At 46.4% G+C, this 27592-nt stretch overlaps 1 protein-coding gene across 2 annotated transcripts in view; it reads right to left on the bottom strand.

Moving 5' to 3' along the window:
• Positions 1–27592, bottom strand: part of MYO1D (myosin ID) — a 341376-nt gene that overhangs the window by 233773 nt on the left and 80011 nt on the right. For both annotated transcript variants that reach the window (XM_089317418.1, XM_051824625.3), the window contains exons 2-6: positions 10434–10642; positions 8208–8301; positions 5526–5691; positions 3455–3508; positions 1763–1858 (exon numbers count right to left, since the gene is read on the bottom strand). In XM_089317418.1, coding sequence (XP_089173544.1) covers positions 1763–1858; positions 3455–3508; positions 5526–5691; positions 8208–8301; positions 10434–10642 — 619 coding nt within the window. The remainder of the gene's footprint in view (positions 1–1762; positions 1859–3454; positions 3509–5525; positions 5692–8207; positions 8302–10433; positions 10643–27592) is intronic.

Here is a 27592-nt window from a genome sequence, read left to right as displayed (position 1 = left end):
CACTTAAAAAAAATGAGACCCTAAGCTAAATTTAATTTAGAAAAAAGGTTAAATGTTAATATAATACATTCTGTAGTAAATTCATTACATGACCTGGCCAAAAGTAATTTGGTCAATAAGACAATCTGACAGAAAAGAAATATGCATAGTCACTGGCTTTTTAACTGTTGATTTTATGATCCTTTTACATCTTTAAGTACCCCTGGCCAGTGCACAGAAGTTGGAGTATGGCCCTCTATTATTTTTTGTTTGTTTCTAATTAATTTTCAGCCACATTCCTGCTCTCAGGCAACTATAAAATAGAGTTGATGTAACCTAAATGTCAAATAATGGGAAATTAATTGCAAAAACCTAAATATCATTTATTTCTATGCATAGCAATAAAAATACAGCTAATCCAGTAATGAAGGTATAATAGCTTAAGGCAAATAGTAAAAAATTTAAAAAAGACATACTGCCTACATCTTAGATCCTTTTTAAAATAATTTTTAAATTTTTCACCCAACTACAAAAGTAATGCATGTTTTACTAGACAAAAATTTAAAAATATGGAAAAGCAGAATATAAATATGCATAATTCCACCTATCTGGAATAAACAGTTAAAATTGTGATCCCTGGGGCTGGTGTTCTGGCGTAGTGGATAAAAACGCCTTCTGCAGTGCCGGCATCTCATCTGGGCACCAGTTTGAGTCCCAGCTGCTCCTCTTCTGATCTAGCTCTCTGCTATGGCCTGGGAGAGCAGAAAATGGCTCAAGCCCTTGGGCCCCTGTACTTACACGGGAGACCTGGAGGAAGCTCCTGGCTCCTGGCTTTGGATTGGCTCAGCTCTGGCTGTTGCAACCATTTGGGAAGTGAACCAGCAAATGGAAGACCTCTCTCTCTGCCTCTGTCTAACCCTGCCTTTCAAATACATAAATAAATCTTTAAAAAAAAATTGTGGCTGGCGCCACGGCTCAATAGGCTAATCCTCCGCCTAGTGGCACCGGCACACCGGGTTCTAGTCCTGGTCGGGGCGCCGGATTCTGTCCCAGTTGCCCCTCTTCCAGGCCAGCTCTCTGCTATGGCCCGGGAGTGCAGTGGAGGATGGCCCAAGTCCTTGGACCCTGCACCCCATGGGAGACCAGGAGGAGGTGCCTGGCTCCTGCCTTCGGATCAGTGCGATGCACCGGGCGCAGTGTGCCAGCCGCGGCGGCCATTGGAGGGTGAACCAACGGCAAAAGGAAGACCTTTCTTTCTGTCTCTCTCTCTCTCACTGTCCACTCTGCCTGTAAAAAAAGACTAGCAGAAAACTAATTAAAAATAAGAACAAAACTGGGCACACAAGTATGTGTGAAAGCTGAATAGAAATGCCCCCAGGGTCACAAAACTATTTCTAGGCTACATCACAAAAAACAGTGAGTAAACAGAGTGCTGTTAAATTTTCTTTCTTTTTACCAACTTGCCCATGGCCTAATCACGTGGGGTCTTCTCAGGAGGTGGCCTTGCTGAAATTCGTATAGTGTCAAGACAACAGGACCAGGAACAGGGCTTAACATTCAAACACTGAGCGTAGAAAGAAACGTCTTTCCTGTTGGATGGTGATAATATCGTAAAGTAGGCTCTTCACCAAAGCTATTGCTTCATTAACAGACGGAATCACTGATCCCGAGAATTTATAAAACAGAAGAGAAGACACACTGATTAGCCCAAAGGCAGCAGGCTCCAACAGGTCATTATTCAGGGCCGCCCTGTCTGCTTCCTTGTCTGAGCAGCAGACCTCACCTTTAGCTGGGCTCCTACGTGGATGTAGTTGTAGGATGAAAGGGATTTCTGGAGATGCAGAGAGCGCAGTATCTGCTCGGAACCTCCTTGCAGTAGCTGAAAAATATTCAATTAGGAAAAAATCAGCAAAAGACACATTGACCCAAATAAACCAAATGCTCTAAGTCAGCGCTGATCTAGCTTTTATCCACTTTCTGGGATTAATTCACCTTGGGCTTCCTGTCTAGCTTTGAAGAAGCATTTTTCCCCTTGCAGGTAAGTAACTGCTTCAGTGTCATCAGCGAAGGGAACATAAAGCAGTCATGAAGAAAATTACTGTAAGAGTCAGCTCATTCACCACATCCCTGGTATGAGAAGTTCTGGCTTTGGCCACGGTCCTTTGTGGAATGAGATCCTATGCTCTGTGGTGGACACCTGCTTAGCTGCTCACAATGACAGGGCATGGCTGGGTTTCAGAATTTGGAAGCAAGAGGCCCTGCAGGCAGCCACGTGCTCCCTCACGTCCTCACCAGCCTTGGAGACCTCAGGCAGGGAGACCAGGAGGATAACCACGACTCCAGTGTTGCACAAAGACACCGAACACCCTCACCCAGATGGGGAAAGCACCGGGAAAAGCTAGGAGTGTGTGAGACACAGACTGCTTTCACATTTTGTGTTTATTCAAAACACAGCAACTTGTCAATAAAAACCCAACACAATACTGATAGGCATTATGTTTAAATTCTCCACATCCAACTGTAGGCTTTGGTTTATTTTGAAAGGTCTAATTAGCAGACTTTAAAAATCAAATTGTTTTTAACCAAATAGAACAGAACTTGTTTATATCAATAACAAGTGTCTACTGCAGCATAACCCAGAAACAACCGAACTGGCCCGAGATGCATTCAATTGTTCTGTCACCATCTGATCACCTTCAGGGGCAGTGCGCACAGGGAGGCTGAGCTTGCTTAATCTGATCACACACTTTTTTATTAGCCTTGGTTTCTATCACTTGGGGCTTTAAAACATTATAATAATGTGCCAAAGTTGTTCTCTGAGTGTAGACAGCAGCAGGAGGGCTGTTGGAAAGATCTTGCTTTACATTCTGAAAGCACTCCCCAAAGAGGTATTCAGTATTCTCCCTAAGCTTTGCTGAGATCAAGAAGACAATTCTCTCTTGAATTGACAAATCCTGGTTATTTTTAAAAAAGTAATCATCTTGCTTTATAGGCTCTATGTGCAAAATACACTGAATTTGCATTCCCATGCCTGGAACTCCCTAAGGTGGGAACAACGGCTCCAATTAAAAATAAAACTAATTTAACATGCTTAGAATGTACCATGTGCACAGTCATTAAGCCGTTATCTGCGTTCCAAGGAAATACAGGTGATGGTCAAACTCAACCGAAGCAGTTGCCTTGATGGGTGACACCTGCCAGCTCTTCATCACAGTCATGGCAGATCTCCTGAGACACCAGTGTTTTAATTTTTAATCCTATTCCTAGCCCTTTTTTTTTTTTTGATACTATGCAAATATTATCAGGATTATTGTAGGGTAGGGAGAGGAGGAAGGAGTGTGTGTGTGTGTGTGTGTGTGTGTCAATGAAGGAAAGGGAGGGATAAACCAGGAGAGAGTCCAATGTTGAAAAAAATACTCACTTCCTATACAAATGAGCAAATGATCAATTATCTGCATAGCAGAGGATTACTAACCTGATAGAAAGAATGAAAGCTTCTTTCTCCTGGCTGTTGTACAATCACTCGGGACTGAGGGAAAAAAAAAAAACACATTAAAATGGTAAATCTGAAAATGTGCTCCTAAAATGAAATGGAAGCCACTTTGCTGGGAAATATTACATGCGCAGTTCACTTAAATACCCTGAGGCTCCCACAGATGGCGCTCGTCTAAAATCAAGGTCTTCTCTATGGGGTTTCCTGTGCAATTTCTGATAGTCCTTTCCGCTGCTTAAAACAGAGGTCCCTAAACTTTCCTAAGAATGAGCTATTTTGATTTTCTTTCTTAACTTGTGGCCTGAAGATGAAATTTGGTGAGGGATCGGAAGTCGGGGGACTAGGAAGGAATGCTTAGGGAGGAATATTCTCAACATTGCCTTCCCCAGGGACTGCTGGCATTTCAAAGAGCAATGCCTTACATCCTGTAATAAAATCAGTTGAGTAAGATGGGTCTCTAGGGACCCTGGCCTTAGATGCTCCCAAACTATTGCTATTGAGGCAGTGTTTCAAAGGGATCCTTCAACCAAGAGTGTACATAGAGAGGCCCATGAAGCATTTTGGAAAAAAGACAAAACCTGGCATTTCCTCCCTTCAACCAACTCTATTCAACATTTCTTTCTTTATCAGTCAGACTTCGATATAAACAACAAAAATAGAGACTCTGCCTCCCTACAGTGACATGAAGGATGCGTCCTGAACTGAGAACAGCTCAGGAGAGTGGGACAGCATGTCAGCTCTGGCCTGAGCACAGCTCAGGAGGAGACTGAACTTCGTGACATACAAGATTAACCGTAAGAATCGGGTGAATGAAATCCGTTTGCTTTCTTGTGATTGGCTTCAGTGATCACTAAGGCTGGTTAGGACACAGGCAGTCCCAAGAGGACAGTTTTAATTGGATTGTTCTAGAAATTGAGCCTAACAGATTTCATGGACCAAATGCTTCATCATGAGGATGTAAGATAACAAAATACATACAAGTTACCAGAAAGCAGTGAACAAGTAGAAATGGAAGAAAATGAGACTTCAAATTAACTCAAATTAAAATACATAGAAGACAGTGATGTTTAAAAGAATAGAACTGATTGGCCCTAGATAGGTTTGTGTTAAAGTATACCTAGAAGTTGGCTACATGCCAATACGCCCCCACCATGTCCAAATATGTGTCTGCAAAACAGGTAACTTTTCCCAACTTGATTCTGCAGGTGCTAATAAGATAACAAGAAAAAAGAGAGCATATCAGGGCCAGTGCTGTGGCATAGCAGGTAGAGCCACCGCCTGTAGTGCCAGCATCCCATATGGGCGCTGGTTCTAGTCCCAGCTGCTCCACTTCCAATCCAGCTCTCTGCCATGGCCTGGGAAAGCAGTAGAAGGTGACCCGAGTCCTTGGGCCCCTGCACCCATGTCTGTGGGAGACCTGGAAGAAGCTCCTGGCTCCTGGCTTCGGATTGGCCCAGCTTCTGCCATTGTGGCCATTTGGGGAGTGAACACGCAGATGGAAGAAACATCTGTCTCTCTCTGTGCCTCTGCCTCTTTGTAGCTCTGCCTTTTAAATAAATCTTTTTTTTTTTTTTTTTAAAGAGCATATCACAGAAAGCTAATTGAAGAGGGCGGACAGAATTAATTACATTGAGCAATATAAGAAATTATACAAATTGAAGTATTTTTATTTTGTTTTTTAAAATTTATTTATTTGAAATTCAGAATTAGAATGAGTAACAGAGAGAGATCTTCCATCACTAGCTCACTCTCCAGATGGCCACAATGGCCAGGGCTGGGCCAGGCCAAATCCAGGAGCCAGGAGTTTCTTCTGTGACTCCCATGTGGGTGACAGGGACCCAAGTACTTGGGTCATCTTCTGCTGCGTTTCCCAGGCCATTAACAGGGAGCAGGATCAGAAGCGGAACAGCTGGAATGCAAACTGGTGCCTAAATGGGATGTAGGTTTCATAGGCAGCAGCTTTACCCACTACAGCACCATGCTGGCTCCAATCAAGTATTTTTAAATACTCAGCATTTATAAATATTGCCTTCAGAAATTAAGCACATTTTACCTTCTCCAGTAAGTAGTTATTGATGTGTCCACCAATAGGATCTCCCTTGAAATCAAAGTTGATATCCATGTATTTTCCAAATCTGCTTGAGTTGTCATTACGATTGGTTTTGGCATTTCCAAAAGCTTCCAATACACAATTGGACTTGAGCAACATATTCTTCACTCTTTAACACAGACAAATCAAAGTTAGTATGGAAAGCTTTAGAGACCAGACTTTTTAAAAACTGGAAATTGCTGTAACACACACAAATACTTATATACAGATGCTGACTACAGGATGTTTGCCATATTACAAAACACAAACAACTTAAACGGCCAACAGTAGGAACAGATAAAAAGAAAATACCAACCAGACCCTAAGAAGAATGAGGTACAGCAGTACAGCATTATGTGCTGATGTGGAAAGACATCCTGAATACATGAATGAGTGTAAAATCAACTTTCAAGATAATATGCACTGCAGGATCACGGTGTCTGTGTGTGTGCGCACACACATGTGTTAGTGAATGTTTAAAAATCTGGAAGGATCAGTACACCCCAGTAAGGTCATCTAGACAGAGGTTGATGGGCTGGGCAAGGTAAGAATTCAGAGGAATTTTACCTTCAAATTAATTCTGAAATTTTTGGTTTTTCCCTTAAAGATTTACCTAAAGAAAAGTCTTAGAAAGCTATGAGGGGTCTTCAACACATTCATGGAAAATGCATGTTACGAAAAAACTATGCATGGATTTCAATTTTCTTGCACCAAAATAAAGTCTTTTAATTCTGTTTTCCATGAACTCTCTGAAGTACCCTTTTATATTCTGAAGTGTGTGTTGGGGGGGGGGGCATTGGGTAACACAGAAATGACAGCTTTCCTAGTACAACTGTCCTCTGTTCTTTGGGATTTAGTTCCAAGACCCTCTGCAGATACCAAATGCTCTAGATGCTCAAGTCCCTTCTCTTCAATGGCACAGTGTCTGCATGGGAACCACTCACATCACGCATATATTCTAAATCATCTCTGGACGGCTTCTAACACCTGATGCAATGTACATGACCAAACAGTCATCACACTGCCCTGTTCAGAGAATAAAGAGAGGAAAAAAAGGCTGTACATGTTTACTGCAGATGTAATTTTCCCCTTAAATATTTTCAATCTCTGGCTGGTTGAACACATGGATGCAGAACCCACGGATATGGAGAGACAGCTGTCCTTGCTTATAAAACCCAGAATAGTGGAATTTTATTGTACTTAGTTATACATCATAAATTTGGTCTTTACTAGTTTAGGAATTGCTCATTATTTTGTTTGAAGCTCTATGGAATCTCTCCTTTGCAGCAGTCACTTAATGCATTCTTCATCCCATGAATGCTAACTTTCTGTGGTGCAGGCCCTCCCAGCGGATACATTTAAACTTCACAGCGCTCCTATGCCTTTGCTTTAATTCACGGATGGAACTCCTCTAATACAGGCACTTCTGCTGGAGTAACGCCAGGCAGTCAAATTACACGAAGGAGCTGGTCCTCGCTCCTCCCACCAACACCGGGAGTGACCCTTGAACCTTCTCTCCCCATGGGTGAAGGCAAACTTGCAAAATGTTCCTGTGAGTGCCGGGGGAGGGGAGGACTGCTTGCTTATAAAGGAGATTGCTTCTAAAACCGCCACAAGCTGTGCTCGTGAAATACGAGTAAATCCACACATGCCTTACTCTAGTGAAACTAAAATCAGTTCGGTTCTTTGTTACTCTCCTCCGCTCCTAAGGAAATTAAGAAAATTTACTCGTCATATCAGACTGCAAAGGCAGAAGCGGAAATGGGGATGCGTCACAATTAAGAAAAACGCCCAATGATGAACCGAAGAAAGTACGCAGCTGGGTGGCTGAGCTTAAATTGTTGTCTTTCACACGAACCCGGAGTCCTTTCTTCGTGCTCATAAAACTGAAGACTGGCGTGTAGGAGAGGTGTGACTTGCGGCAAATTAACGCTGAGCCTCAAAGTGGTGGCTGGGAAAGCACTTTCCTCCTCAGAAGGGCTGTGCCACGTGAGGACGCCACGCAGTGAGCAGTGACCACGCAGTGACACCTCACAGCCAGTCATGCGTACACATTTCCTAAGCAAACACTGCGTGCCAGACTCCGCCCCAATGCTGGGCCCAGGTGGCGGGGACCAGCGTTACCACTCAGCTTACTGTGAGCAGCAGCACTCTGGGAGAATGAATCTTACTTATAATTTCAATGATTTGTTTGAAAAACAAAGCAACAAAGACGCTGGTACAGCAGGAAGCACAGAACCTGCAAGAGCTTCAGCAATAAAACCTGCCAGTGTCAGCTCTGACGGTTCTGCTGTCCTCATGTAAGTCTGCACGCATAGACTGGAATGGGGACACCTCCAACTCTCGCAGAGTAACGTCTTCATTTGTTTTGTAATTAGGTAAAGTTTACTGCAGCAAAAGTTTATTGCAGCGATACGTTTCTACTAAAAAAAAAAAAAAAAAAAAAAAAAGAAAGAAAGAAAGAAAGAAACGCAGAGATAGAGCCAGTGGTATGAACGATAGCAGAGAGGTGATACGCAAGCAGAGAATCAAAGTGGTTTCACCACCCAAACTTGCTTGACATGTGGCAGAGTGGAGGCCGGGCCATATCTGTCCAGAGAAGGAAGCTGCCACCGGGATTTCTCCCCACGTCAGGGGGGCTCTTACCTTTCCACCTCTGCCCTCTGGCTGGGGTTGGTGATGGCCGCAATGTACTGCATGATGTATTTGCTGGCTTCCGTCTTGCCAGCTCCACTCTCCCCTGCAGTGAAAAGTTGTGCAGGGTTTAACGTGAGAATCAAAACCAAGAGAAACATTCGTTATTCATTTAGAACCCCTCATGTTGCACTTTTTTTTTTCTTTTTCTCCTTCGAGTTATTTCACCTGTCTTGTAGTGGTTCTAACAGGTGTGAACATGTTGAAAAATAAATGAATAAAAAGCACAAACACTCTTGCAGAAGTCAAATGACAAGATGACTACAGATCGACACTGACTTAGGGCCAAGACAGCGTGGGATTAAGATGCAGTAGATCAATTCTTCAATCATGAGTCTCTGCACTTGACACTGACCTGAGTCAGCCAGAAAGGACATAAACAGTGGCCACAGTAAAATCCGTATAATCTTATTTTATATAGCAGGGTCTCTTTTTATCTTAAATGGGATAAATGAATTATTTGACAATATTAATTACAGTTAGAGTAATTATGATGAGAAAAACAAAACGTCAAACTCCAGACCCAGCCACCACAGACGAAGCATCTCGGCCACTGTGACTGGGTTGGCGTGGGAAGGGGCCAATGCGGAAGTACCTGCCCTCGTTTTCTGACTACAAAACTATACCTGTACAAGTTTCTCCAAAGGAAATGCTGCAAAATACGAACATACCCAAGTGATAATAAAACAACTTTCTAAGTTTTAAAAAACCATTTCTGTAGAGGCAAGGCTAGGCTCATCAGTAGAGAACAGGGTAAATACATTATGAATGAGCTACTCGACAAAAGACCATACAGCTGCTACAGGGAACCCACTCGGACCACGGACAGTCTAAGGAAAACACATCCACTCCATGGTGCTTCACGAAAGACATGAACTAATACTGCACTAAGTGTTCCTCATCCTGTTTAGGACAGGAAGTGATGCAGATGTCAGATTTTGGATTATTTGCATATGGTAATAAGATATCTTGGGAATGGGATCCAAACCTAGACACAGAACTCACCTGTGTCTCATACACACCTTACACACCTGAAGGTGACTTTACAGGGTATTTGTAGTGTGCCTGTGTTGTGACGACCACCCATCAGGGGAGACCCTGTGTGGAATTTCCCACCTGAGGCACCGCGTCAGTGCTCCCAAGCTTTGGATTTTCAGATAAGGGATACTCAACCATTGGATACCTATAATTACGTATTTACAGTATAATTAAATGTGCACGTGGGACTCGATGCATTTGCACATGCAGAGAAATTGTATAAAAGGATAAACACTCAACTGCTCCCAGCTGCACTGCTGGGATCTGGAGATGAGGCGTTCGGGAGAATGGGAATTTTCACTTGTGTGATTGCTCTGCTTGCCGGCTTCATAACCAGGCCATAGTTTCAATAACATGTAGTCCTACTATGTAATTCTCTAACTCTATTACCAAGTCACTCAGCTCTTCTGACCCTGTATGCGTATCTATAAAGGGGAAAAACTGTTCTACACATTGCTTAGCCATTTTGCTAGCCCAAGTGGAACAATGGCCATTGAAGAGCATTGAAACTACTAAGGCTAATGTGAAGTGTTATCAGCACCAAAAGAAATCCCCACAGTGTGGGAGAGGCCGCCCTAGGTCAGTGGGCAGTTTTCTCGTATTGACCAGTAAATAGGTCACCAGTACCGCTCGATGTGACTGGGGTAGATCAGCCCCAGCTCTCTGGCCCAGGGGCTGGCATCGCCCTCTCTCCCACTTTGGCTGGCAAAGCCTGCTGCTGCCCTGCACGCACCCCTCGCTCCCAAGCACCAGCCTGGCTCTGCATTGCATTTGGCGCCTCATTGGTTCACATTCTCGGTTTCACTCCACTGGTATTCAAGCTGATTTTTGCTACCTTTTCCCTAGCACTTTGATATGGGTGAGACAGGGGAACCATTTTCCACGGGAGCTCAGCGGACAAGCCAGGAACAAGTCACCCAGGTGTAATACCTATGTGTCTGTGAACCAAGCCCAGGGAAGATCAGACAGGACACAAATACTTGGACACTAATGTTCATTATGCTTTTATTTCCCTCTTATAAAAATTGCTTAGGTTTCTAGCCAGGTGTGCGGGGGGGCTCAGTCCATGGTTTGGATCCTGAAGCACCAGGTAAATTCAACACATCTTGCTCTTGGAAGCACCGGGGCCCCTCTCAGTACCTGATATCACAATGCAGGTATCTTTCGACCGCCTCTTCATCGCCTTGTACGCAGCATCGGCGATGGCAAAGAGGTGAGGCGGCCGCTCATACAGCTCACGGCCCTTGTACTGCTCGATGGTGTCCCGCCCGTAGATGTTGAGCGACTTGTAGGGGTTCACTGAGACCACGACTTCTCCGATGAAGGTGTAGATGCGCCCTTTCTCGAACCTGTGCAGAAGCAAAGAAGAAAAGAGTGCAGCTGTGAGTACAGAGAAAGAGTAGTGCTTTCCACTGGGTCTCGTAACTCCCAGCAAGTCCAAATACCCGGGAGCAGTTTCCGGACTGACGTGTCCTTGCTTCTGTGTTTCCTTTGAGGGACAAGTGATCTGTAGCGATTAAGACCCAGCAAGAAGGAAGAAGGTAACATGTTGCGGGCTGGGAGTTTTGCTTTCAAAATACAGAAGGGTGAGAGGAGGGAAAAATTGAGAAACAGGTGCAGACAGCCTCGGAGCTCTGGAAGGAAAAGCAGGGCTTGCATCCACTCAACAGATGCTCAATTACAAAGAGGCCTGGCCACCTCCACTGTCCTCCTCTCCCTCTGGGAGCCCCACTCAACTGTCAGAAAAACCCATACTCAGACACTTGATATAAATCTAATTTTATATACTTTTTTTTTTTTTTTTGGTGACTGCCTAAAGTCCCATGATGTTGATAAATCATCATTTATTCACAAATTCCCCTTCCTTCTGCTACAATGAACAGCACTACAGAAAACGCTCCAGACACATAAGCTTATAAGGTGGTGCTCTTATTTCTAGGAGACAGAGTCTCAGGGATGGGTGAGTTCCTTGAAAGAGATGTGTGGTTTTTCAGAGTATACAGCATGAACCCATTTTTTCCATAAAACAAAGGTGAAAAGCCACCCCATTTTTATTTGCATATCTGTTCAGAGACATTTCATAGATGAATACGTGGTATGAGAAACCATGGAAGGCCGGCGCCGCGGCTCACTAGGCTAATCCTCCGCCTAGCGGCGCCGGCACACCGGGTTCTAGTCCCGGTTGGGGCGCCGGATTCTGTCCCGGTTGCCCCTCTTCCAGGCCAGCTCTCTGCTGTGGCCCGGGAGTGCAGTGGAGGATGGCCCAGGTGCTTGGGCCCTGCACCCCATGGGAGACCAGGAAAAGCACCCGGCTCCTGGCTCCTGCCATCGGATCAGCGCGGTGCGCTGGCCGCAGCGCGCCAGCCACGGCGGCCATTGGAGGGTGAACCAACGGCAAAGGAAGACCTTTCTCTCTGTCTCTCTCTCTCACTGTCCACTCTGCCTGTCAAAAAAATAAAAAAAATAAAAAAAAAAGAAACCATGGAAGAATACGTGTTAGCATGTGTTATGCATCCCTTTATGCACACAGTAGGGTGATATGGATAGAGGAAGATGAGGAGGAAGGCCATGTGGGCAGGTGGGAAGAGGCCATAGACCAAAGAACAAGGAGGAGAAGTCCCAGCATGTCTGACGTGACTACAGTGAAACACATCCATGTGTTTGTATTTATAGAGAAAACATTTATGCACAAAATTTGGAAAAGCCACACGTACCCACTATTTCCAGAGTACGTGAATCAGAGCTTGGATCTTTCTACACCAGCCACTGCCACAGAAAGCTCTGGCTGCTGAGAGGCAGGGGGAGATGTACCTGTGTCTTGCTCCCAAGAGCTGAACAAGAGGAGCACCCAGAGGGCTCAAATGCTGGCCCACAGACCGGGCAAAAGACACATCCTTAAAATTCCTTGAAGCCGGAATGAAGATGGTCAGCTATAATTAGGAGCAGAAACAAAGAGATGCTGATAATGTCAACAGTAAATTAAAAGCAAGATTTGTATCAAGTAGTTAGTATGTACTTAAGTAAGAGTTATTGGAGTGGGCGTTGTGGTGCAGTGGGTTAACCTCCCCTGGGATGCTTGCAGCCTACAGCACAGTGCCTGGGATTGAGTTCCACCTCTGCCTCCTGCTAATGCACACTCTCGGAGCTCAAGTACTTGGGTCCCTGACACTTACGTGGGAGACCCAGATGGCTGCTGCACGCATTTGGGAGTAAACCAGCAGATGAAAGATCTCTCTCTCTCTCTTGCTCTTTCAAATAAATAAAAGTATGAAAGTAAGTAAGAGTATTGACCACCTAAGGTTTTCTGTGCATCTTTCCACGTGGTTTTCCTATGCACCCTATTGTTAGTGTATCTGGCACAAAAGGCACTAACTGTGGACTCTTCTGCATCTTGGTGTGAATGCCCACGTTACAAACCCAATTACAGCAAGGCCTTGAGAATGCTACTTCATCTGCAAAATGGTGACAATAACACCCCCTCTGTCCCTCTTCCATTCAGCAAGTGCTTTTAAGAATAAGGCAATTAATCTTATGCTTCCAATCATGTTGCGCTTGAGGGAGATTCTTTAATAAATGTTTTTATTTTGTTAACATCGCTGCCGAAATCACAGTAATCCCTACACATGAGGAATAAGTGCAATGATTGCAAACCAATTCCCTGCCTCAGTTGTCAATCAACTACAAGTTCCAAGCAGAGTGTCGACACACCTCATGTTCAAAGACTGAAAAAAACAAACAATAAACCAAGAATCGTCACCCAGGTCTGTGTGGCTTAACCAGGACACCTGCAGCACACATTCAACAGGTATCTCCAAGAGCAAAGACGCAAAGGGCGAGATTCTTTAGATTCCACAAATGCTGTCCAAGTAGGAAAAATAAATAAAAGGGGCCAAAGAATGTTAGAAAGAGAAATGACTTTATAACTTCGAAACTCGATGAATCAGACAAAGCAGATAACATACGAGTTGTTAGAATGCAGCCCTAAGATTCCAGATGTGTCCAATAATGTCATTCCTCTCCCACTGAAAAAGTTTTAGGACCACTTAAAGATCATTCTTTTCTGAAATTCTTTATTTCACATAAAGTATTTTATGAAAACCTCTAGGCATCATGCTCTTGAAATACAATTAACACACATGTATACAATCATTGCACACATAGCTATTAACTAGGAGATCATGTCAGGGCCTCAGTAAAATACAATGTTAAACACAATGCTTCAGTATAGTCACAAAATGTTGAAAACTCACTGAAGTCTGATCTCAGTTCTCGGATAATGAAACTTTCCATTTTGGTTATGTCTTTAAAATCACCACTAGATGGTGCCAGTGTATACTTCAACACCTGCTGGAGATTTCAATTTGGTTTTTCGGGTGTGAAGGACACGGTATGGTATTGCCACCTGCACTCTTTGCCTCCAGGGGGCGCTGCAGTAGTCCCACGGGACAAATAGGCTGACACCATCTCTCGAGAGATCCAGGACCCAAACACACAAATACCACATCCTTTCTCTGATATGTGCTAATTAATCTAGAATTCAAAAAACCCACAATGTACAAGAATGAAGCTGGTATTTTATGATTTGATGACTGTTTATAGCCCTTGTCTATTTTCCTGTGGAACAGTGGTCTTCCTATTTTTACTTGTTGAACATTATGCTTAGTGGTGCATTAAGCCTGTTTATAAAGTAAAATGAAAATATGTCATTGTAAAAGTTTAAAAAAAAAAGGAAAGAAGGAAGGAGGGGGAATTGAGGGAGGGAGAGTGAGAGATATGGTTATCTTAGAATTTTATCTATAAAATACATAATATCTGTTCTCTATAGTAATAAAATAAAAAAAAGAGATCAAGGGAGGCGTATCTATGACCTTTGTGTGCAAATCTTTCATGACAAACTTCTATAACATATTCTCTAAATATGTATTTACTGTGCTGGGCCTAACCCTGGGCATGAACAGAAACTGTAGAGACCAGGGAAGTCCTGGTGACAGATCACTCCAACCTCGTCTCCCAGGGAAGAGGAGCGAAGCATGACTGCAGTGGCAAAGGTCTTCACAGCAAGCCCCCTCGTGAGGAACTCTAACGGGGAAGGGACCCAGGCAGGGCACGCGCCTGTCTCCAGCTCTCCACGTCTCCCTGTCACACCTGCATCCGAGAGCTCTCTGCAGTTCCCAGGGGCTCCACAGGCTCGCCCTGCCCCTTCATCCCCTGCGTGCTTGGCAGATGGCCACCGGGTCCTCAAAAGTCCGAGCACCAGGTCGCCCCCCGCCCCCGCCGAATTCCCAACACCCCATCTTCTCCCAGTGATTAGTTGCCTAATAGCAATTGATTTTTTTAGAACCTATTTTCTTTAAGAAGATTAAAAACATTTATTCAAAGGACCAGATACTTTCATTGACTTTCAAATCAAACAAGGAGGTTCTAAAGAGTTTTGAATTAATGCGAAGCAGTGGAAAAAATACCAAGATGATGCCTTGGGAGAACAACAGCCCTTTCCACATGGGATCTGAAACAGTTACTTTTTTTTTTTTCTGAGACGTTGCCTTGTTAACTCGCACCTGTCACTTCTATGCAAGGCCATCAGATGAATCATGGGCAAGCCACATGCAGAACACTAGGAGAAGTGCCAGACACTGCGGGGGGTGGGGGGTGGGGCAGCAGGCAGAGAATAGGAAGGCGGCTGGCCTAACCAGACAGAAAACTTGTGCTGAGAAATGTCGGCAACAGTCGGAACAGACGACGGGCTCCTACGTGATATGGCAGGACAGGCTTTGATGGCCAGTGAGGAGGCTCTGACTTGATGCAACTGTGGGCGAGTGTTCAGCCTCGTGGCTAAGACTGCTGCATCCCGCATCACAATGCCTGCTCCAGCTCCTGACTCCAACAAATGCAGACCCTGGGAGGCCGCGGGCGATGGTTCAAATAACTGGGTTCCCGCCACCCAGATGGGAGTCTTGGATGGAGTTTCTGACTCCCAGCTTCAGCTCCCAGGCCACTGTGGGCATTTAGGCTGTGACCCAATGGAGGGGAGCTCTGTCTGTCTCTCTGCATCTCAAATAAATGAACAAGAAACAAGGAAACAAGGAATCAGAGAAGACACTTGCAGCCAAAAGGATCACAAGGTCTCAGTGGGAGGAGTGGAGGTAGAAATTAGGAAAAGACAGGGAGTTAGTACAAAGGGAACTGAAAAGAATTTGAAAACATAAAGAATAAAATGAAGAAAAATAAATTTAACTTTGAGCTGGGCAGAAGAGAAAAAGGAATTTCGTTCAGATGATTACATTGCAAATGTGCTCTACTGCTGCTGTGCTGGATCCACTCACGAACAGAGTTCCATGTTATCCTTGGTTGACTTCTTCAAACCCATGGAGTGAATGAGTGAGGGGAAATTCTCTGTGGATGACCTACTGCACATTTAATAAAATCTTCACTCATAAATGACTCATTTACTTCTGGGGGAACGCACTCTGCGGGCAGGAGCTGGTCACATCCATCTGGCCTGTCCTTGCCTTTTCAGGACAGTAAAGACTGAAGTCGCCCTGAGCACTCGCATTCCCCACGAGAGGTGGTCATTTGCTAAGAACATTCTTGCACATTGCGTGGCCTCTTCAACCAGCTCCAACCTGGGTGCCACACCCGCACTCAGAGACTCTTCATCAGACTTCCCACGGGGAGCGCCCAGGGAACCCGCAGGACCCACGGTTGATGTTCCGTCCTCAGGTGGGTTTCTCCGCAGTCTCCAGCATCGACCCCGTTCCCTTCTTCCGGGAGACCCTGTGCTCTGGGTTTTCTGCCCGTTTCTCTGGTTTGCTTTTTCAGTCTCCTTTGTGGGATCCTCCTTTTTTCCTGATCTCTAAATGTTCGCCTTCTCCAAGGTTGGGTTCAGTGGCAACTTCAGACAACACGCGAGCCCCCCACCCCACCCTTACGCAGGATACAATGCTATCTTGGTGCTATGCTACTGTCTGAAGGTCAACAAGACCGCAAACCACAGGGAGGAAAGATGGCGCGATCTCCAGCCGCCACTTGCATCCACAGCACATGAGGAAGGACCATGGGCTGCAGTGAAAACCACACCTCGCTGAGGGCGGCTGCTAAGATTAAACATGGGGTCCCATGAAGCCTCAGGCATTGGAGCCGAGTTCTCAGAAAACAGACTGCAGGTGCTAGGTTGCCAAGAATGGCAGGGTCTTGGCACACAGGCAGCCCAGAACAAACGAGTCTCAATAGACACCTGGAGTGGCTGTGAGGAGGGCTACGTGGAAAAATAAGTACTTTTTCCTTAGCACCTTGTTGTGTGGTCGATAATGCTGATCAACTGAGAAGTAAGGCCACGTCCCCTGCAGGAGTCTCACAGTGCTCACTTGTTGACACTCGGGCGGCTCTCCTGAGACTTAAGGGCTGTGTGTTGGAGCCAAAGGGTTTAGAAGTAACGAAGCCCAGACTCAAGGGTCTCCTCATCACTCCACACTCTCTCCCAACAACTGACCACACTGAGTAGCCACATCTGGCGAGTGAGCTCATGTCTGAAATGGACAAGCATGGAGCCCATGACAGGACGCTACAAGAAAAAAGTGGGTAAATACTTTCACAGACAAAAGGCATATTAAGAATCACTACCCTGGGGCCGGTGCTGCGGCATAACGGGTTTAGTCTCCACCTGCACACTGGCATCCCTTATGGGTGCTGGTTCGAGATCCAGCTGCTCCACTTTTGATCCAGCTCTTTGCTGGTGTGCCAGGGAGAGCAGCAGAGGATGGCCCAGGTGCTTCAACCCCTGTACCCATATGGGAGACCCCAAAGAAGCTCCTGCCTCCTGGCTTTGGTACAGCCAAGCCCCAGCCATTGCGGACATCTGGGGAGTGAACAAGTGGATGGAAGATCTCACTATCTGTCTCTCTCTCTCTGCAACTCTGTATTTCTAATAAACAAAAAAAAAATCTTTAAAAAAATCACTACACTGATAAAGAGGTATGTCATAATCTAGAAAAATTATGGGAAAAACAACTGTATGAAACCAACAAATTGTACAGATGATGTAACCCTCTAAAGCAAGGCATCAAGGAAGATACCATTTAAAAAATGGTTAAATCTTAAAATTTTTATTTTATTTATTTTTAAGGATGTATTTATTTATTTGAAAGGCAGAGTTAGAGAGAGAGCAGGAAAGAGAGAGAGAAAGAGTGAGTTCTGGGATGACGGTGTCACAGGTGTTGGCTTTATCTGCTGCCCTACAACACTGGCTCTGAAAAAAAATCTTAAAATTTTTAAAAATTTGTGAGGGACAGAAAGGGTATGCTCAATTCACGGTTCACAGCACAAATGCTTGCAAGGGACAGGACTGAATTGGGGCAGGGGAGAGCCTGGTTGAAGCAAGAACTCAATCCAGGTCTCCCACATGGGTGCTCAAACCCAATTACTTCAGCTGTCACTGCCGGCGTCCAGAGTCTGTGTTAGCAGGAAGCTGGAGTCAGGAACCAGAGCCAGGAGCTGAACCCAGGTTCTCTGATGTGGGACATGGGCATCTTAACCTTTAGGCCAAACATCTGTTTGTTTGTTTTTCAAATGAGACAAGAAACTGGAAAAGCTAAATAAAAAAAAAAAAAAAAGGTTAAAGAAAAAATAAAACCCACAGCAATGAACAGTGAAGGTCACATTAAGAGACACAAAAAAGGCAATGGTGCTGTGGCATAGCGGGTAAAGGCAATGCCTGCAGTGCCGGCATCCCATATGGGTGCTGGTTCGAGTCCCAGATGCTCCACTTCCCATCCAGCTCTCTGCTATGGCCTGGGAAAGCAGTGGAGGATGGCCTACATGCTTGGGCCCCTGCAGCCAAATGGGAGACCTGGAAAAAGTTCCTGGCTCCTAGCCTTGGATCAGCGCAGCTCCAGCCATTGCAGCCACTTGGGGAGTGAACCAGCAGGTGGAAGACCTCTCTCTCTGTCTCTCTCTGCCTCTCTGTAACTCTGTTTTTTTGTGTTTTTTGTTTGTTTTGTAACTCTGTTTTTCAAGTAAATAAAATATATATATATATATTTTTTTTTAAAGAGAGAAACATAAAAAGGAAAATAGACCCAGCTAAAATGGACAAGGGCAAGGAGGAGTAGCCAAAATGAAAAGGAAAGGTCAAGTTGAAGTAGAGAGAAGAAAATGGCAGAAGTGGGCTGAATGCCTTCCCCACCAAGACTGCAGGAGTGCTGGCCCCGGGATCCGCAGATGTGACCTTATTTGGAAACAGGGACTTGCAGGTGATCAAGTTAGAATGAGGCCATTAGGGTGGACTTTACTACAAGGCAACTAGTGTCCATTTTTTTTTTTAAGATTTATTTATTTATTTGAAAGCCAGAGTTAGACACAGAGAGAGGAGAGGCAGAGGCAGAGAGAGGTCTTCCATCCACTGGTTCATTTCCCAGATGGCCACAACGGCTGGAGCTGCGCCGATCCGAAGCCAGGAGCCAGGAGCTTCTTCCAGATCTCCCAAGTGGGTGCATGGGCCCAAGGGCTTGGACCATCTTCTACTGCTATCCCAGGCCAGAGCAGAGAGCTGGATTGGAAGAGGAGCAGCCGGGACTCGAACTGGCGCCCATATGGGATGCCGGCTTTGCAGGCGGCGTCCTTACCCACTACGCCACAGCACCGCCCCCTTCTAAGAGGAAGTGGACACCATGCGAAGGCAAACCGACAGCACCGCGATGACAGTCAAGGAGGCTGGAGTGTGCCGCAATCAGCCAGGCAACCCAAACCGGCGACGGCACCACCGACAGAGGGAGCCGAGAGGGCTTCTCCCAGCGGGCAGAGCACACAGCACGGAGGCAGCCATCTTGCTCCGGGACCCCCAGCCTTCGGAACTGCCGGAGGACAAGCTGCTTTGCGCGGATCCCCTCGGTTTCTGGTAATGTGTTACAGTAACCTGAGAGACACAAGTACAGCCCAGAAGAAAGTCTATGAAAATGTCTCAATCCCCCTTACAGTGAAAGAAATGCATATCAAACCAATCATAAGATACATGTTTTCACTTTCAGATCAAGGATTTTCCTAATGACAGAGCTCACACACACACACACACACACACCCATCCACTAGTTCCCTCCCCAAATGCCCGCAACAGCTAGGGCTGAGCTGGGCCAAAGCCAGGGCCTGGAACTCAATTCCGGGGCCCCACGTTGGTGGCAAGAACCCAGTTACTCAAGTCATCTCTGCTGCCTCCCAGGGTCCGGGCTGGCAGGGAGGCGGGGTTAGAACACAGAGGCACTCTGGTGCGGGCTGTGGGCATCTCCTACAGAACCTTAATCACTGGCCAAGCACCCACCCTCAAGATCTTTTGAGAAAATTTTCATTGCATCATTTCACTAGGCACAATATGATACTCATTTTCTTTCATTGAGGTTTACAACAAAACCTTTCCACTAAATATGTTTTCTTGGAAAAAATATTTTAACTTTTCATTAGCTCATAACTGTGTACATTTATGGGATACAGTGTGATGGTTCAGTCCACGCACACAATAAGTAACGATCACATCAGGATAACTGACAGAACTTATCACTTCAGACATTTAACATTTCTTTGTGTTGAGAACATTTAAAATCCTGTCTACTAGCTATTTTGAAATACTCAATTAACAGCTGTCAAGGGAGTTCTGACAGTGAACAGTGTCAAAAAATATTACACCCCAACTCTCTGTCCTACCAGGGCTGCCAGCATAACTGGCTTGCCCACACCACTCTCCATCACTTCCAATCTCTCTCCCCACATAGCGGCAGGTGCGACCTCACGGTGTGGGCATCACTGCTCAGCCCCGGCCTTAAAGCTTCTCCATGGGAAGCCTTAGTTCCATGTCCATCTGACACCCAGGTACTGGTGCGTCTCCCGGTACCAACCCCTGTGCACGGCATGCTCTGGCCCAGAACACGGATCCTTGTCCTGTCATTCCACACCTGTATGGCAGTCATCACAGTAGTTTCTTGTGTTGTTTGTGAAGACATTTCAAAAATTTATTTATTTGAAAGAGAGAGACAGAAATACATATATATATATATATATAGAGAGAGAGAGAGAGAGAGAGAGACAGAGAGAGAGAGAGAGACAGAGAGAGAGAGAGAGAGACCTTCCATCTGCTGGTTGCCCACCAAATGCCTGTAACATAGCTAGAGCTGGGCCAGGCCGAAACCAGGAGTCAGGAACTCCATTCAGGTCTCGAACATGGGTAGCAGAGGCCCAAGGACTCGGGTCCTCTTCTGCTGCCTTCCCAGGCGCATCAGCAGGGAGCTGAATCGGAAGCAGAGCAGCTGGGACTTGAACAGGTGCTCCAGTACGGGATACACAGTGTACACCCACACTCCAGTATGGGTGCACAGGCAGCGGCTTAACCATCTGCACCACAACTCTGGCCCCTCCCAAAGAGTTTTTTTGTTTACTTGTTTATTGTCTGAGAGCAAACCTATCATGTTGTTTTATCTTCAGCATGCAGTATAGGACTGGGCACTTAGAAAGGGAGAGTTAAATATTTGATGAATGGAAAAAAAAAAATGAAGGAATGGCATGAGTCCCTGTAGCTCACCTCTGTTTTTTTCTCAGGAAATGAGTTACAGTACTCTGTAGAATATTCAAGTCATCAGGAGTGTTGCCTACCATCCCTTTAATTTGTTTTATTTATGCAGTTTTACTTTTCTTTCTTGGTGACCCCTCTGACTTTCAAAATGCAGGAAGGAATTAAACATAACAAGAGGTCACCTAGTTCTTCAAACATGGACCACAGCTGCACTGTTCTGACAGAAAATACTCTTCTCTTTATGTGGGCAATTTTCCACCACCTAGATACAGGTAGCAATTTTTATTCCAGAAAAATTAAGTTAAATGGTACCTAGTGAACACCCAAGATGCTTTTCATTGCTGGGGAAGGTTACCCAATACATAGGGTCAAAATGGAATTGGAGGCATCAGGACAAAGTCGTGGTAGGGAGGTGGCAAGGAGCAGGCAGAGGAGGGAGACACACAGCCCATGCACATGGCCCCCGTGTTCTTCCCAAGAGAGCTGAGAAGCTGGCACGCCCAGAGATGGGCTTGTAAACACCAAGGAATTCAGGGCTAAATCTGACTCCACCTCAGGGACATCAGTGGGACAGGCAAAGCACGAGACGAGTCTGGAATATCTCGTTGAGTCAGAAAGAGGGAGGTGCTCGAAGGATGATAGGTACATAGAAGCCTGCCTGAAGGGCTCCTGCTGGGAGCACAGGAGTATCCAACTACACTGCGTTAGTAACAGATCAGAGGCCCGTGAAGAAATCAGAATCTGACGTAATGATGGCAGCCAGAGAGCAGGAAAGGCTCTTCCTTTGCGCAGAGCTCAGTGAGCAAACATGGAAGCAATGCCATGAGAGAGGAATGACCAGTGGGTGCTGAAATGAGTTGACAGGATGACAGGGAACAGCATAGACATGAAGCTTCCAGGAAGGAATTATGAAGGGAAAGTTAAGTTTACTCTCGAGAGACACCGAGGCCAAAATCAGCATCAGCAACACTAGAGCAAAGCGACACATGAGCCTGCAATGGTCAAGTTCACAGATCGACTGGACGAGGCCACAGGGTGCCCACGTGTTGGGCAAAATCTTGGTTGTGGGTGCGTCTGTGTGGTTCACGTTTGAATCAGTAGATGGAGTCACAGAGACATGCAGCCTGCTCCTGACCCAAACAGAACAAAAGAGGCAGGTAAGAAAGCATACTCTCCCTCTGCCTGGCCGTCTCCAGGCTGCGACTCGCTGTGAACCTGGGCTCAGGAAGCAACTCACGCCACTCACCCTCCCAGTCCTCAGGCCTTTGGGCTCGGAATGGAGCAGCACCATCTGTACTTCCGGGTCTTCAGGTGGCTGACTTCAGCTCTCAGCTTCTCCAATCATGCGAGCCAGTGCCTTCAGTCAGCGTCTTCACGTACATGAGAATATCATGGTATCCATCCGTCCTTCTCCAAGGAAACACACACACACACACACACACACACACACACGAAGTCAGCCATCTACACAGGCAAGCTCCACATCTGTGGGCTCCCCCAATGGCAGATTAAAATTACCATAAAAGCTAAACTGAGCCAGTACCAAACACGTACAGGCCAGCTGTTCTCCTGATGACTCCCTAAACAATACAGTATAACAGATACCATGAGTACTGCATTTCCTTTTTACTGGATGTTATATGCAATCTAGAGATGACTTCAGATACTCAGGAGGATGTGCGTAGGTTATATGTAAATACTATGCCATTTTCTGTAAGGGGCTCTTGAGCATCACAGATTTTGGTACCCATGGGGAGAAAGGCGTCCTGGAGTCAGTCCCCCAGGGGGTCAGAGGGACACCGTGTGCCTATTTTCTATGAATTCTGGGGAAACTACAATGACACAGGTTCGGTGCAAAGAGTAGTCTGGAGGAACAGAGTTTTAAAGATGAGTTTTCTGAGTCGGCTCTGGGGATTCTAGAATCTGCTCTCTGGTCTGACGGAAGACGTGGATGACTTTTGGAGAGCATGGGCAGTCCACGGCATGATCTGGCAATCGAGTAGCGCAGTCTCTGCCCCATGCCCCTAACAGCCCCTGGGAAGACGCAGAGAGCTGGGCGCTGTGCAGGCGATGCTGACGGATGTTTTCAGGAGCCTGACCAAAGCAGTGAGGTGGGCTGGGTGCTCCCAGTGACACAGGTCAGAGTGGGGAAGGAAAAGGATGAGCCCAGAGATTCCATCGGATTCCTGGAGCGAGCACTGCACAGCTGGCCCAGAGGGCCCTCTCTCCCCAGCCGCAAGGTTGAGAACCTAGACTAAAGCAGTGCTCCCTGGCAGGACACAGACAGAAAGACACAACAATCGCTTCTGTCCGGCCAAGATCACAGAACCTGAACCTAAGCAGGAGTAAACATCAGGCAAACTAAACGACAGGGCCTTCTCACAGCAAACACTGGAGAAGGCCTTGACCTGAACACAAAGAACGGCCGAACATTCCGATCACAGGGAATTAAAGAGACAAGACAACCAAATGCGAAGCATGCTCTGAGTGTGAACCCCAGGCTAGGGTGGGAAAGTGCTGTTAAGGATGCTATGGAGACAGCTGTTGAGACTGTACACGCATGGTGCATGAGATACTAGAGCTGTGTCAGAATAGTGCTTCCTGATCCTGAGCACTGCTTGGTATATAAGACAGTATCCTTGTCCTGAAGGCTCATGTTCTCAAGGCAGGTTTGCCTTGAATCATGCAGTGGCTAACTGGTGTGACATCTCCAATTAACTCTCACAAGTCTGTATGCACACGCACGAAAGAAACAGAAAACTACGTAAACATGTGGTAAAGACTCAGGGAGTTTCTTGCAGTATTCTTGCCATCTATTATAAATTTGAAATAATGTCAGTTAAAAGCTGCTAATAAAAAACCAACCCAAAAGCTTATTGAAGAGAATATACAGTGACTTTTATCTGTATTAACTTTGAACGGGCAGCGCAGACTCAGAACAAGACGTAAAACATGCGACTGAGTGGCCAGCAGAGCGGGGTTTCTCACATCCTGCCCATGGCCTCCTCCGCAGAGGCAGTCACTGCCAGGGCTTCCTTCCCGCCCAGAAGCAGTCTGTTCGTACACAAACACGTGCTACATGTAGCTTTTTTTAAACACAAATGGAAATTTTTTCTCTCCAATGAAAGTATTTATCTTGGCCAAAGTCTCATTCAAGAGGTAGAGAAAAGCCTAATTGTTTATGCCTGTGCATTGGCCCATTGCACGGGTGAATACACAATAATCTACCTGTGTCTAATCGGTCTCGAGAGCACGTTTGGCTTGTTCCCAACCTCTCTTCACTATAAAGAACACAGCTCTAAGTAGATGGGATATACTTCTCAGTGTGTATACCTGTAGACCACACTTCCGGAACCGGAATTCCTGGTTCAAAGGCTTATGTGCAATTTAAATGTGTCAATCATTGCCAAGTTACTCTCCAAGGAGACTACCAACTTGTATTCTTGCCAACAACATATGAGAGTTCTTGTTTTCTGGGTGCAGATTTTTTAAACCAATGATACCGGCCCTTGTCAAAAGGATAGCCTGGATTGCGGTGTGGCTGTCAAAGCACACAAAACTTTGACCTCTTTCTTCACGACACGCCAGCTTATGCCACCTTCATTAGGCTGCTGCCAACCCTCAGAAAGGGCCAGTGCACCTCCCCATTCTCAGCTGAGAATCACCCCCAGGGTGAAAGCAGTTTGACTCCACAGCAACAGAACCAATTAGTTTCATCCTCTTGGTCACACTGTGCATGCCTGAGATGGGCAGGGACCACATGTTGGACAGATCTTGAGCCTGAGAATTAGCCAGCCCTGGAGCCTGGGTTTGAATCCTGGATCTGTGTTACTGATCGTGTCCGTTCATGAACATCTGAGTAACTGTGACGTGCCCACGTGCCAGGCGCCAGGCCAAGGGCTAGAGTCCACAGATTAAGGCACGGTATTATCATTCTGCACTTGAAGGCTGACATAGACAATGCCACATAGTAAGCACAATGAACCAGGGTTTAAAACTTGGGTGTTTTTTATTCATCATTTTCCTCTTGTTCCAATCCCTCCCTCCACCCCGCCACATGCAATCACACTGTTTCAGAAAATATCTCAGGCAACATCAAAGAGAGCAAGAATGCCATGGGGAAGGAGCTCAGGGGAGGACACCTCATCCAACTTTAGGAGTGGGAAGGCTCAAAGAAAGCTCCCGATGCTATGCTGCTTGGTGCCTGAATTCTTTATGAGGTCCTGCAGTCTCCATGTAGGCAGTTCTAGCTATGTTGTGACTTACACTGCCTTAAGGTCATCTGCACCAGGAGTCTTTCTGGTGACCTCTTATCAACACACTGAAGACTAAAATGCACGACTTGGCAGAGAACATTCAAGAAGCACCAGCACAGCCTCCCGGGGTAGCATAGATGTGTGGGTATTCCCGGGACCATGGAGAACACAGGGAAGGGTGCAGGGATGAAGCCGGGGGCTCTGCAGCCTGTTGGCGGGTTAGCTGTGACCAGTTCTGTGGTTGAGTAACCTCTCCGCACCTCGAAGGTGGAAGGCTGGCAGTACCCCCCTCCCAGGATCACTACAGGAAATGAGAGATGCCATCTCAGGGCTCTACACACCGTGGATGCGTGCTAAGGGCACAGTCTTGCTAAGTCCTGTTTTTATCACGAGCAACACCTTGATGAGTAAGTCATCCAGAACGGCAGGGTGCGTCCTGCCTCCACTCAGGCTCCATGTCTGAGGGCTGCGTCCGAGCTGTCTTTCTAGTTGACCCCACAGCAGGGGCTTCTGGGAGCAGAGTGAATGTGACACCGCGTCTGCAGAGTACCCTTCCAGCTGTCCATGAGGCCCTCAGAAGCCAGCAGCCCTCAGTAGAAGTGAGTGAGGGCCCTGCGGCGGCTGTCCTGATGCTCTGAGCTCCTCTCCTGCTTTTCCTCTCCCAGAGCATCTTCTGTTCATGTGGGCAGCAACCATGCTGTGCTAGGAGTACAGTCGGGAAACGCCTGGCTAAATCCCTTTTACCTTTTCACTTTCCACAGTGAAAGAAGTCCCATTTTTGATAGATCCATTCTAAGTATTGCTTACTTTTTCAAAATACGTGGGGTCTTCACAAAATTCACATAAAATATGTATTCTGGGAAAAAAAAAAACTATGTGTGGATTTCCAAAATAATTTTGTACACCAACACTCCATTTTCCACAAAGTTTTTGAAATCCTCTGTCAAAGAATGCTTTGTGGATACTTTTTTTTTTTTTAAAGATTTTATTTGAAAGGTAGAGTTACACAGAGAGGGAGGGACAGAGAGATCTTCTGTCTGCTGGCTCACTCCCCAAATGGCCTCAACAGCCAGGGTTAGGCCAGGCAGAAGTCAGGAGCCAGGATTTTTATCCAGATCTCCTACATAGGTGCACAGGCCCAAATACTTGGGCTGTATTCCGCTGCTCTTCCTCGGCCATTAGCAGAGAGCTGGATTGGAAGTGGAGCATCCAGGACACAAACTGGTGCCCATATGGGAAGCTGGCATCACAGTTCACAGCAGCAGTTCTATCTGCTATGCTACAACACCAGCCCTGAGAAGGACTAGTTTTGTAAAGACTTTATTTATTTATTTATTTATTTGAATTAGAGTTACAGACAGAGACAGGGAGACACAGAGAGAAAGGCCTTCTATCCTCTGGTTCACTCCCCAAATAGCTACAACAGCCAGAGCTGGGCCAATCTGAAGCCAGGAACCAGGAGCCAGGAGCTTCTTCCGGGTCTCCCACATGGGTGCAGGGGCCCAAGGATTTCTACTGCTTTCCCAGGCCATAGCAGAGAGCTGGATCAGAGGAGGAGCAGCCGGGACTCGAACTGGCGCCAATGTGGGATACCGGTGCCGCAGGCAGAGGCTTAGCCTCTACTACTGGCACCAGCCCAGGGAGAGATGTCTTTGAAATGTTCTTATGGATGTTTCTCACTTTATGTGTAGTCATTCCCTCATTCCTTTAATGAGCACTTGTTCCAAGCACCATGAGCCATGGGAAGAGGAATAAAGAACAGCCCCTTGTCTACCCTGGGCCTGGGGAAGGAGGAGAGCGCTGATGGGGCCTGAAATGCAATAGAATGGGCGCTGCCCTGGTGGAGCAACAGGAAAGTGCTGAGGGGTTCAGAGTAGGGTGAAGGGCTCAGGGGACAGCAGAGGCCACGCTGAACGAGGAGCGTATGGAGCCCCAAGGCCTTGCTGGCATCGTAGAGCTTGCAGGCTGAATCTCAAGGGCAGAGTTTAAAAAACTGATCACCTTTGCTTTTTGTGAAAGTTCCCTCTGGCTGCAGAGTACAAGGAAGCCAGGAGGCTTCTGTACTATTCCCGGGAAACAATGGAGAGCAGTGGGTGGAGGAAGAGAGAAGTAGGTAGGCTCTCAGAGTAGACGTAGAATTTATGAGGTGGTGTGCTGGGGGAGAGGGCACTGAGGCATAGTAGGCTAAGCTTCTGCCCATGGCAGCAGCATCCCATATGGGTGCTGGTTTGAGTCCCACTTGCTCCTTTTCTGATCCAGCTCTCTTCTATGGTCTGGGAAAGCAGAAGAAGCTGGCCAAGTCCTTGGGCCCCTGCACCCATGTGGGCGACCTGGAAAAAGCTCCTGGATCCTGGCTTTGGCTTGGCTTAGCTCCATCCATTGCAGCCATTTGGGAAGCGAACCAGCAGACAGAAGATCTTTCTCTGGGGCTGGTGCTGTGGCGCAGATTAATCCTTCACCTGTGCTGCCGGCATCCCATGTGGACACTGGTT

The sequence above is a fragment of the Oryctolagus cuniculus genome, chromosome 17 (genome assembly GCF_051225735.1).
Source record: "Oryctolagus cuniculus isolate XC-2025 breed Fujian yellow rabbit chromosome 17, ASM5122573v1, whole genome shotgun sequence".
Lineage (NCBI taxonomy): Eukaryota > Metazoa > Chordata > Mammalia > Lagomorpha > Leporidae > Oryctolagus > Oryctolagus cuniculus.
This window is presented reverse-complemented; position numbering and strand designations above follow the sequence as displayed.